Source organism: Morone saxatilis, unplaced genomic scaffold, assembly GCF_004916995.1.
Source record: "Morone saxatilis isolate NCDOM2014 unplaced genomic scaffold, NCSU_SB_2.0 Contig24, whole genome shotgun sequence".
NCBI classification, from domain to species: Eukaryota; Metazoa; Chordata; class Actinopteri; family Moronidae; genus Morone; species Morone saxatilis.
Window position 1 is genome coordinate 26,284,575 of NW_023339807.1, and position 12,754 is coordinate 26,297,328.

Consider the following 12,754-nt stretch of genomic DNA (forward strand, 5'->3'; position numbering starts at 1 on the left):
ATATAAATGATGTCAGATCCACTGTGTGAATAGAGTGAATGGATATACAGTATGTGCACTTAAATCAGTAGCAACACTATTTACCATAACTTTAATCCTATGTTACATGGAGTTTGATTGAAGTTTTACCCTGTGCTTCATTGAACTGCATTCATGCACGTAATAAAAACACAAATACAATACATCATCTGGTTGTTGTTATTTTAAATCCACCATCATGTTCACATGTTATCTCCTCTGATTTTTCACCAAAGAAATTGAAATAAGTAGAGAAGGCTTAATGATTACTGCAGCTGAGTATTTTTAATGTAATTAACAATTTTACAAAATGACAAATTTGTTTATAATCTGAGAGTAAAGAACATTCTTCATCATACAAAATTCAGAAAAGAAATAGCTCAGACTCACAACAGCTTATTTTCAGTGTTTGAAGTGAACAATCTTCCTCCACTCAGCTCCTGTTGGATCCTCAGATTATGGCGGATTTCATGAACTGACAAGAGAGAATAAAAGAGTGTTATAAAACAATGAACCGTTTACATGCAGCACTAGAAATAACTAACTCATTTCCTTTATAATGGGACAAAATATGTGTTGTTAATGCAATATCAAGGGCTGGCCAGCAGATGTCAGCATTTTAACAGCATCAAACGCCTCAAAGCGCTGGACATTTTCCAGAAGAACTGCTACAGAAAGCTGAGTTTCTCCTTCACTATTTCAACTATTGAGATATGATTAAACTCCTCACTTCCAACCCAAGAAACTAACTCGGATGATTCATTTTTTTCAATATTTAATATTTTAATGTTTTTTTCAACTACAGAGGTGGAAGACGTTCCTTAATTATTAAATGTATATAAACTGTTCATTTGGTATTTCTTTGCTGCTGCTGCACAGTTTATTCTCTGTATTTTGTCCTTTGTTCTGTGTTAAATCATCTTGGGTGAAGATTACTGAGTGAGTGAATTAAATGTTGTATTATACTTTATTAAATTTTCTACTGTATTATGTCACTTAATCATATTACATATTATTCTGCTGTATTCTGATGTTACACTAGATTGTATCATATTGCTCTTACATGTATTTTACATTAATAAGTACTAATCACATAACTATTAACCAAAGATTTAAACTCACCTGTTTGAAAGAGAAGCTGGCGACTTCGCAGTCACATGGCAATCGCAGCAGATGAGCCTGGAAACGATCTAAGACAGGAAGCAAATATTTAACACCTGCACTAACTGAATTCCTCAGATAACTTCTGTTCTGTGATTTGGCGCTATATAAATAAAACTAAATTGAAATTAAATTTTATAATCTGCATTTGCATCTGCAAATACTTAAGCCACTGAGTGTGTGGTAACTTATTAATGATTCAAGGTTATTTTTATTGTGATTTACAACACAGGGTTGTAGAATAAACGTTTGATATAGTTCCTTTTATGCTGCTATTAAAAACAAAAAATTATACGGCTGTTATTATTATATTGTTGATTTATTAGGGAGTTTATTGATACTAAAATGTATATTATTATAATGGAATTTATTATGGAATGAAATTAAATACATTTCTACCAAAAACAATAATAAACAGGGAGTCTCCTGTTTCATTAATATTATTACAATCAATCAATCTTTATTTATATAGCATCTTTTATGCAGTTTAGTACAGTTAAGAATTTTCACTTAAACATACCACAAAGAGTTTTATTAAAGAAAACCATCAGCTACTATTTCTATATTATTATTTTTAATGGCTGCCACCGGGTCGGATTCATTTGGATTACCCTCAAAATCAGGCAAAACAAGGCGGGGAAAACGCTACCTATTTTGTCGTCGGGGGCCGCCAGAATCAACACAAACTGACTTCCTTGTTGGTAATCAAGTAAAAGTAACAATACTACAGTGTATAAATACTCCACTACCAGAACAAGCTAATAAGCATCAAAATAGATTCAAAGTACCACAAGTAAAATTACTCATATTGCACAATGACCCATTTGAGAACACTATAAATTATATTATTGGATTATTGCAGATAGTAAAGGTGGAGCTAATTTTAATGTATTTTTATATATATTTATAAATATATATTACTTGTGAGTTTCTCCCACCCAATCACATATGATATTATCCTAATTTATTTGTTGTCCAATACATATATGTAGTGGCGTCAAATATATGATATGATCCTCTAAACTGTAGAAGAGTATAAAGTAGCCTACCTACCTTGTTTGTATTTTGTGTTGATTCAGGTGGCCCCTGTGGCTAAAAGCTGTAGTATTTTTATCGCCCCATTTCGTCGGATTTCAAGGTGAATCCAACCCAGTGGTGGGCATTAAGAATAAGTACATAGAAAATAAATGTGGTTTCCATTACCTCTGAGGATCTGAAGTTTTGTCAGGACCACCACAAACTCATCATAGTCGATCCCACCTTTAGAGCTGTATTCACGCCACAGACTTCTGAAGGTTTCCTCATCTAAATCGGGTACTGCACATAGAAACAATCACGTTTGAAAAGCAATCCGCAAATAAGATTAAATTAATTGACTTGCTTCTCAGTCAGTTAATATTTTCTTAAATCAGTATGTTGTTTATAACAGACACAATGTATTACCCCGGGCGGACAGAGTCTTCTTCATTTGGGTTTGAGTGACGGAGGGTGGATTCCTCCTCTCGTAGCTCTCCACATACTCCCTCCTGGCAATGGCCACATAGTGCTCCACATTGAAGACCTCCACCACGTTCAGGTCTCCAGTCTTGTCAGCCTGAAAGTGCTGGTTAAAGAAGATGAACCGAAAACACAAAGCTCCATAACTTTTTGCATAATGGTTCCTATTTGGGTCTTACCTTTTTTAACTTTTACATGCTCCGACATCGTCAAGAGACACAGCTTAAATTTCCATAGCTTTGAAGATGACACGCAGCTTTACATTACCGTGTCTACAGACGACTGAAATCTATCTAGAATTGAGTTTAAGATCCTTTTATTGGTTTGTGAAGCTTTTAATGATCTTAGTTCTACGTATTTATCATATTTGTTTTGAGCTTATGAACTCTCTAGAACCCTCAGGTCTTCTGGTAACGTTTTTTTAATTATCCCAGAACAAGGCATGCTTTTATTACTATGCCACACGTCTCTGGAACAGCCAGACCTAAATTTTTCATCTGGCATTTAATTGATTTTCATTCATTTATTTGTCTATCTATTTATGCATTTTTTTATCTGTTTTATTGTGTGTGTCACTTTGTGTTACATTTTGTTTTAAAAAATTGCTATACAAATAAAGTATGATTAAATGATTGTTAAAATCAATGATCAAATATAGCATCCAATGCATTCAGAACAAGTTTGGTATTACCCCTGTTGAGACATCCTTGATCCTGGGACAAGTAGTATGTGATGAATATGGATAGAAATACTGAGCAGAATAACAGAAACAGCAGTGAGCTGTAAAGGATACATCCATGAGAGTCAACAGTAGGCGGGCTGTCTTGAGACTCAGGGCTATATTGGGAAGAATAAATAAAATTACTGTAGACATTTCTAATTTAGATAATTACATAGTGCTAGTTGGTGGAAGATAAACTGACATTTGCCATGAACAGATAAGCCACCAGCATTCAACTTAGCAAGAAGACCTTCAGCATCCAGCATCTATTGTAAACAAGGACAAACAAAGTTAGATGAATAAAGATAGTTTCCCATTTTGCACAACATTCAATAACTTGATGACTCTAACTAATGAAAAACACTGAAATTACCATAGAATATTGGCAGGGATACAAAACGTATGTTTTTTTTATCAATAAATATAAAATATACATGTTATATCTTGGGCAGTTACAAAATATTTTAATAAAGAATTAACAGTAAAAGCACTTACGTCTGGCCTGCTGTCTTCCTGTGAAAGAAAAAGAAGTGAGAAATTATTCTTTCCATTACTATTACTAGTACTTTTTCATGAACATAGTATCCATTACTTACTGATATACACATTTCCTCTGGGAATGAGTCACACCGCAGCTCATTTGGCCAAGAAACGCCAAAACCGGTCATCAAACTCTCACAGCCCTTTTTGGCCCTCTCACAGAACGACCTGCAGGGCCGCTGCACTTCCCCTGCCACACACTTGGGAGCATACACCATACACACGAAGAGGCGAATGTCGATAGAGCACACAGCTTGCACGAGCGAGTTGAAAAAGGACATCTTCATTACTGCGTCTCTTTGACTCGTGTGTCCCAGGAGATTAGGCATGATCGTCTGGTTGTAGGACAGGCCCTGGCAGACCGGTATGGTGATTGGCTCACAGACCCCCCCGCTGCTGCCCACTCCATACTGGAACAAGACACAAGACCACACTGTCACTCCAAGTCTAATTTGGCCTTCGCATGACCTGTGGTAGAGTTTTCCTTTGACTGTGGTGACAACTTTGGCAAAATACCGTCATTGCAAAAAGGGTGGGCTCAAAAATAACACTTAGACAGATTCAAAGCAGTTGGCCTGTAGTAGACGAGTGTTTACAACAGTTTAGCAGTCATTTCAACCTTAATGATAAATGCATTATATTGGGCTTATACCCACAGTCTACTTCCTGTGAGCCAGACTGGCTTTTAATGTGGAAGTTTTAGTTTTATTAGTTCATGTAAGTAGGTTGACATTAGGGAGCATAAACGTTAGTTAGGAAAGTTGAAGGCTAACACAAAATATTTCAGTTCTCCCTTTCCATAATGTTGTCTAACAATTATAATAAGCTGGTAAGTGGCAAAAACAAGCACTTTTAATGGACCATACAGAACCATAAAAATCCATTTCAGGGAATTGTCACTCATTAGAGTAAAAACTCTAAAAAAGGTCATAAAAGTGCCAGTTTATTGTGAGTTTTTGGCAGTGATTAACTGATCTGTCACTTGTTTGTTTTACATTGTTGGAGCCAAAATAGTAAAACCATTGTCTTCAGCCTGGTCCGTGAAACATTTGGTCTTAATTTGTCCCATTTGCTGTTTCAGAAGCCATTCTGGTGTGCCCATTTTTCTTTAGCTATTTATGGTTTTTATTGCTTTGTGCAAGATGCTTTCAACAATTATTGAAAACTCTAGGGCTCTAGTGGCTTCTGAGACATAAACATACTTGTAAACATCTGTTCATCTCAATGTTGGAGTCAAAAAGAGCAGACTTACGTGTTCACAGGATTCCGTGGTAAATGCTTCACACCTGAGGGATTCTGGCCACCGGAAACTGAATCTATTCATAAGTGATTCACAGCCAGACCTTGAATGCTCACAGAGTGTTCTGCATGGAGGTCGAGGTTTTCCGGACACACACTCAGGAATGTAGACGGAGCACAAGAAAGGCTTCAGATGAGAGGAGCACCCCATTTCTACAAGTGGAAAAAACTGACGTACTTCAGTTCCTGCCTCCTCCTGAGTTCTATGGCCTAGAACGTTTGGCAGGATGGTCTCTGTGTAAAGGTCTCTGCAGAAAGGGATAGTGATTGTCTGACATGTTGGAAGCGATGTTTGAGTAAAACTGATGCCTTGAGCCTGAAAGAACAGAAACATAAATCAGTGAATTCTTATCTCTAAGTATTTTTGCTGCTGTTTTCGTCAACCACATATGCACCTTCCCCTTTTGCTTATAGAGACCAAGTGCCTTTTATTTAACAACTGCCATAGGTTTTGTCTGTGGCACACTTGCAAGTAATTTTTGTTTAGTGTAATGTCACACAAGGGCATGTGAGGAACCCAAGTACCCATAGGTGGTTGACCCAAGCACCCTTAATGTAAGTACCTCTATGGGTTGGGTAATGCTCAAGTTCATATGAAGTGTTGTCTGAACTTGTCAAAGCAACCTCGTGAGAGGCCAGATCATGCAAGAATCTATCTTGCCACACATCAATCTATGCGTTTGTGTGTGTGGTACAGTGGTTCTGGACCAGTCAGTATGTGGGAGTGCTGTCAGATACAACAGGTGTGTTTTAATGCTATGTGTGTGTGATGAAATGTCTGAGAAGTGACTCTCAACTATTTGCTCAAAAACAACAATGGTGGCTGCTAAAGAGGTTAGCATAGGTGCTGCTAGTATCAGTTAAATAAGAACTGGAGAATATTTATTCATTAAAAGAGGAGCAAAGAATGGAAATTAAGGTTTTTCTTGATGGAAAGGCTGTTTTTGCTCTTCTCTTGACTGTCAGAGTTTGACTACATTATATGGTTTGTTGATTTAATTGGTTGATGTTTGCCTGTGATAGATGGTGATAGAAAGATGGTTCCCATTTTCCAAACAGTTTCCAGCTATGACTTCCCAGATGGTTTTGCATAAGAAACCAACTGACGCAGTCAAGTTATCGCCAGAGGGAAAAAGTGCTGAAACTGTAGCCTGTAACTGTAACTTTTAAATTATTTCAATGTGCAAGACACTTTGCAACTTGTATTATTATTAAAAAACTCTGTACTTGTGGCTTAACACATCATGACACATAAACATCTGTTCATCTTCATGTTAAAGTCAAAAGGCCAGACTTACCTGTTCACAGGATTCAGTGGTAAATGCGTCACACCTGAGGGATTCTGGCCACATGAAACCGAACTTGTTCATAAGTGATTCACAGCCTGATCGTGCCTGCTCACAGAGCGTTCTGCATGGAGGTCGAGGTTTTCCGGATACACACTTCGGAGTGTAAACGGAGCACAAGAAAGACTTCAGATGAGGGGAACACTGCACTTTGACAAGTGGAGAAAACTGGTGTACTTCCGTTCCTGCCTCCTCCTGAGTTCTGTGGCCTAGAATGTTGGGCAGGATGGTCTCGGTGTAAGGCAGGCCGTTACAGAGAGGAACAGTGATTGTCTGACATGACGCAGGGGATGTTGGAGCAACAGGGTTGCTCTGACTCTGGGTGAACAGAAACATAAACCAGTAGTTTTAATAAACAATATTCTAGCTTCTTTAGTTTTCATCAACCACAAGTGTACCTAACCCAAAAAACCTCAACCGTGATTTGTTTGTGTTCTAATTGGACAGTGGACCTTGTGGTTGGGCAAAGTGGACCTGTGGTTAGCGTAGATGCCCACTTCAGATGCCTCTGTGCTGTGACCTTCCAACAAAAATGTATCCAAACTGTAAGCCCACATACTGTGGTGGTGGCACTTTAAAGAAATGGTATCGACATTTTAGGTACTCTAATTTGCTTTCTTGCTGCGAGTTAGATATATAGATTGACACTACTCACATAAAATATGAAACTGCAGCCACAAGATGATTAGATGTAGCTTAATATTACGACTAAGAAACAGCTAGCACTTTTAAATCTCATATCTGAATGTTTAATCCTTACAAAATACACAAGGACGACTTCCGAGATGGTTTTGTTTAACCAACCAAATGGCATGCCTGGTTAGTGACTTCCTGCAGCCACTCCATCAAACTTCAAATACATATGGAAGGGCTTTAGTTCTTGAAAACAATTTAAATAAAATTAAACAAAGACATATCACCCTAATTTGTGTGCTTAAGAGGTGCTGGTAGAGAGATTTTGTTGCTTTTGGACAGAGTGAACTATACCATGGCTTTCGATGGAGCTCACTTTTTCTTACAAGGTGCGGTGCTTGACTGATTGACTCACAGGATGCTGACTGCAAAACAGAAATGAATAATGGCGATCCAGTGCGCAGACTGAGTGGGACTAAGAAAGCTTTTTTCTGATCTTACAGTTACAATGAGTGAAATGTATTATATTGTGCCACTACACTTCAATGGTGATTGCAATGCATGCCAGTATTTAGTGAATTAGATCACCCCACTACATAAATCATACATCAATCTTAGCCATTACAACATTATGCATGATCCATGACAATGAAGATAGCCTACAGAAAGATTAAAATGCATGGCCAAAATGTAACGAAATCATGTTTTCAGGGGAGCTCATGTCTTATTAAGAGGAGCCAAGCTCCCTCTGGCTCCCCTGTACTGTAGTATTCATTTTTTCATCTAAATCTCACCATGTATACAATGTATTTCCCAAAATGTCAAACTAGTTACAAGCCACACATTCAATTCTAAACTATCTATAAAATAAATACAAAAGGAATTAAAAAAAGAGAAGATATCCTCTTCATTTCATACTAACCTGCACACAGTTAGACTCTGGTAAAGAGTCACATCGGAGCCTTGTTGGCCAGTACAACCGCCTTGTTTTGAAGACAGACTCGCAGTCTGTCTTGACCTTCTCGCAGAGAGCTTGGCATGGCTTCAGCCGGCTGTCATCCTCCGCAGTACATTCAGGCACAGCAACACGACACATAAGTGTAGCAATGTTTGGTGAACAAGCAGTCTCCACCATCTGACCAATTTGCTGCAGGTTGTAGCCTATAACTCCACTTGGATGGAGGGTCGTGGTGTATCCCAAACCTTGACAAAAGCTGGCCGTTATTGGCTTGCAATTTGCTGTCTCATCTCTCCTGCTATGTGCCTGCTGAAAAGACAGCAGCAAACCTAAAACCACCAAGACCAAATGCTTCATGACTCTCAGTAATCTCACAAACTGCTGTTTAACAGCAGCTTAGCTTTTGGAGGTTTGAGACCAGTGTGTTTCTGCTGCTCTGCTGAGGAGGCGGAGTAGGAGTCCACGAATGGAGTTTCTACAAAACTGGCACTGATTTAGGACCACTGGTAAGGTCACATATCAATAGGATGCTCAACACAAAATGAGAGCCCAACTGGTCCCAGAGCAGCAGCCCTATTCTGAGAAATTCAATCCAAGGGCTCAAGACCTTTGTAATAACCACAACATCTGGTTATGATTGTGTGCATTCTGTGTAACCTGGGGGCTTGTTGCATAAAAGCTGGCACAATAAACCTGTCTTCTGGATGGAAACTATTTCAACATTAGGATCGAGAGAATAAAGTGTTGTGATTTTCAACAACAACTGTGTTTCTAGTTATCTAGCTTGTTGATAAAGACTGGAGTTCCAGAAACACACACCCACCATGTGGCATGATGCTGTTTTACCGTAACGAGGAAGAACAGATGTAGAAACATGGCAGTTCAACATGGTGGTCTTAGTGGAAGAGGATCCACTCTCTCTGTAGATAAAAACGGCTCATTCTAGGGCGATTATACAATAATGAAAACATACCTATGAATATTATATTCCATTGCTGCACATATATCCTCCTAAATATTACACACTGGACCTTTCAATGGCAGTTGGTTCATTGGCAAAAAAAAAGTGTATAAAGTTTATAAAATGTTCTTTACATTTTTTGTTCACATTTTTATGGCCTTGTCCCCTTTATTAGAAAGGACAGCTGAAGATAAAGAAAACAGAGGTAGAGAGAGGGGGGATGACAAGCAGCAAAGAGCCACAGGTCAGATTCAAACCCATGGTTGCTGCAGCAAGGACTCAGCCTTTGTACATGGGGCACCAGCTCTACCAGGTGAGCTATCTGGGTGCCCCATGCTATTTACATTTTTTGTGAAAACCATCTGTACGTATGTTAGATTATAGGTGATGTCTGCTGATCTCCCCTGAGCTGATGCAGACATATAGGCCTCCTGTCTGAACACATGTCACATTCTTATCTGTGTGAAAGAAATGCATGTTGGATATGTAACAAAACTTTTGTGACCCCAGATTGTCCACACATTTTGACAAAGCATTTTCCTGGGTCAACCAAAGGATAACTTAGGTTGTGACTTTATAGCAAAAATGAAGCACACACAAGGATTTTGTATGTCTTTACATTTACATTACATTTTTATACTAGTTTTTTTTTTAATCATCATATAAATGAACATATAACACTGCTAACTATGCAAGTTGTCCTAGTATTACGGTAAAATAATATTAGTACTGTTGATTTTAAGGTTAAGGTTGGAGTTTTATTCAATATTTATACCGTATAATACAATTTTTCACTATTAAAAGAAACAGTCTTGCCATATGAAAATACCATATGAATGCTGTAAGAAAAGTTTTTGCAGGGGTTTTCTGGGCAGTTTACAGTCTGTAATATATATATATAAAAAACTTTATTCTGTATAAATTCCTTTAAAATTGTGTACAAATAAATGTTTTGCCATGAGATATGAGGGTGTGTTACTGTTACAGAAACTGTATTTTAACTACTTAAACCTTACAATCTTTTACTGTAATGGTTTGACAGTTTATAACCATAAAATCAGTGGCATGTAGCAGCTGAAGGAATTCTGAGTCTTTTCCATCAGGAGCACCGGAGAAAATCAGGTGTCGTTGCAGAAAGTCCACTGAGGAAGAAGGTCAGGGAGGATGGACTTTAAAAAAGGAGACTGAAGCTTGTTTCCTTTTTCCAACCAACAGTCTGGTTTCTTTTAACCATGTTACGATTGTTACCTAACCTTAGCCACATGTCTACATTTACCAGACTATAACCAGAGCGTTCTCTCATCCAAAAACAGATCTATTGTTTAACAGTGATTCAAAGGCACAGACAAATGATGTCCTCCTGTCAAAAATGGCATCAAATCAGAAAACTCTTCAATGAGTGCGTTTACATGCACACTAATATGCTGGTTTTTAGTCTTATCCTGTTTTTGCACACATTCTGGATATGGCGTTTACATGGAACTGATTATTCATATCCCCCATTAAGGGTTTCCAGGTTTCTGATGGTGTGTGCAGGTGTGTCTTGATTTCTCACCCTCACAGTTACTTTGTTCTGTAACAGTAAAGAAAACAGATTAAGGTGTTAACGTGCCACAGAATCCTGGATTCTATTGGAGTGCTACAGATACAATAAATTACAATATATGCCTTCATCATCTCATCTCTCATCATCTCCCTGGCAGTGAAAGATGCTTCAGGTTATCTATGATGAGTGATAGAAAACAGATTATTGTCAACATTTTGTATTTAACAGATTAAGACGCTATCTTGTCTTCACCGTCTCACACCATGTCTCCCTGTCTATGAACCGTCTCTCTGTGCCATCCGAGACATTTTGTGACAATTGCATAAATTAATCTGCACTTTTCTTCAAACGGTTTCTGTTAAACAGAACTGGAAGAATGAAAGCAAATGGTGAAAGTAAAAGTCAGTTTGCTGACTGTATCAGATGTGTATTTCCCTTTCCAACTGGCTGGCATTAGTTTATTTTGCCACATGTTTTGAATAATTGTCACAAGCAGCAGCCAACTGTCATGCCTGCTTTGTTCTCCCTGCCATATATTACACTAACTCTCCTGTCATTTCAGATCATATTCTTCTGTCATGCCAAGTAAAAGAGTTTTCAGATACAAGACTAACAAAAAGTCTTTTCAATCAGCTGTTCTAACAAAGCACATCTCCAGCAGAGAAGAGCCTCCTACTCTCCCCCAGAATGATCAGCTGTATTTAAATTATGTTGCAACAATTTGATGAAATGGGAATTTGTTTGGGAATTTCACAATATCAGCTGAAGTACCAGAAGCATTAAAGGTTCAGTGTGTAACATTTAGGAGGATCTGTTAGATGAAATGAAATATATTATTCATAGGTATGTTTTCAGTAGTGTTTGATCACCTGAAAATATAAATCGTTGGGTTTTTGTTACCTTAGAATGAGCCACTGCAGGTTGCCTTTTGAGGAATCCGCTATGTTGAACCGCCATGTTTGTCCCGTTTTTTGTGAGTTTCGCGACCACTGTAGTTTCTCTTACACAGCACAATCCCAGGTTGTCAAATACAGACGAAGTGGTGTTCAGTTAGTTGCAATCTGCAACGTTAACGCTAGAGGCCACAAAATCCTACACACTGGAACTTTTTTAAAGGAATAGTTTGTCATGAGATTCATACCACTCTCATGTCTGTCTGTTAAATATGAAGCCACATGACAGCCAGGAGACAGTGAGCTTAGCTTAGCATAAAGACTGGAAGCAAGGGATAGACAGCTAGCCTGGCCCTGTCCAAAGGTAACAATATGCACCTATCAGTACCTTTAGAGCTCACTAATTAACATGTTTTATATCCTATACTAAAAGAAAATTTCATTTTGTTTTCTGGTGGCCCCTGTGGATTTCCACCGCCTCATTTTATTTATTTCAAGGGGAAACTGCCTGAATCTGACTCGGTGGCAGACATTAAGAATAACTATACATAAATAACCAATCTTCTCGCTGATGGTGTATAAGTCATATAGAGATGTGAGGAAGGTTGCAGTCTCCTCTTCGCTCCAAACAGATCTCATCTCTTCATCTCTTCAGCCTCGTTTAAGTCACATGTATGTATGTATGTATGGCATGATTGATTTGCTAAATCTGTTTCGATTCCACTTTCATTCATTTTAAGAAATGCTTTCCTGTTTCTGCAAAGAAAAACATCTCCTTTGTTCTGAATGTGGTGACACTCACTATTTCATTTCTAGGTTTTATTTTGAATGTTGGTTCACAAACACATATTGTTTTTTTCACATGTGAACTGGATCAACCTCACTAGAAAAACCTTATCTTTAACTCTGTTCTTGTTCTCAACGTCTGCACTACATACCACACAGGCTTAACATGATTCACAAGGTAATGTTCACTTCAATCTTCATATCAGATGTCAAAACCACATTCACAACATGTTTCATGAAGAAGGCCCCCAATAACGGCCGGCAGACCATTTTCTAATTCACAATGAAAATAATTTGTTTTTATACGTTTGTTTATACGAATTGGTAAATGTTCAATAATGTCCTTGGCTGTTACTTGGGAAGATACATATTAGTGTAACCCCTATGAAAGTACA

At 38.0% G+C, this 12,754-nt stretch overlaps 2 protein-coding genes across 2 annotated transcripts in view; one reads left to right on the top strand and one right to left on the bottom strand.

Annotated features, from left to right (window-relative positions):
• Nucleotides 1-12,754, top strand: part of LOC118336472 — a 744,338-nt gene that overhangs the window by 370,733 nt on the left and 360,851 nt on the right. The window lies entirely within an intron of this gene.
• LOC118336459 lies at nt 278-8,596 on the bottom strand. Its single transcript, XM_035673117.1, has 11 exons — nt 8,138-8,596; nt 6,535-6,900; nt 5,190-5,552; nt 3,994-4,347; nt 3,893-3,910; nt 3,600-3,663; nt 3,470-3,513; nt 2,623-2,773; nt 2,383-2,496; nt 1,141-1,208; nt 278-493 (listed from the first exon to the last, which is right to left on the bottom strand). The coding sequence occupies exons 1-11, from the start codon at nt 8,528-8,530 to the stop codon at nt 470-472; spliced, it is 1,959 nt and encodes a 652-aa protein (XP_035529010.1). The 5' UTR covers nt 8,531-8,596; the 3' UTR covers nt 278-469.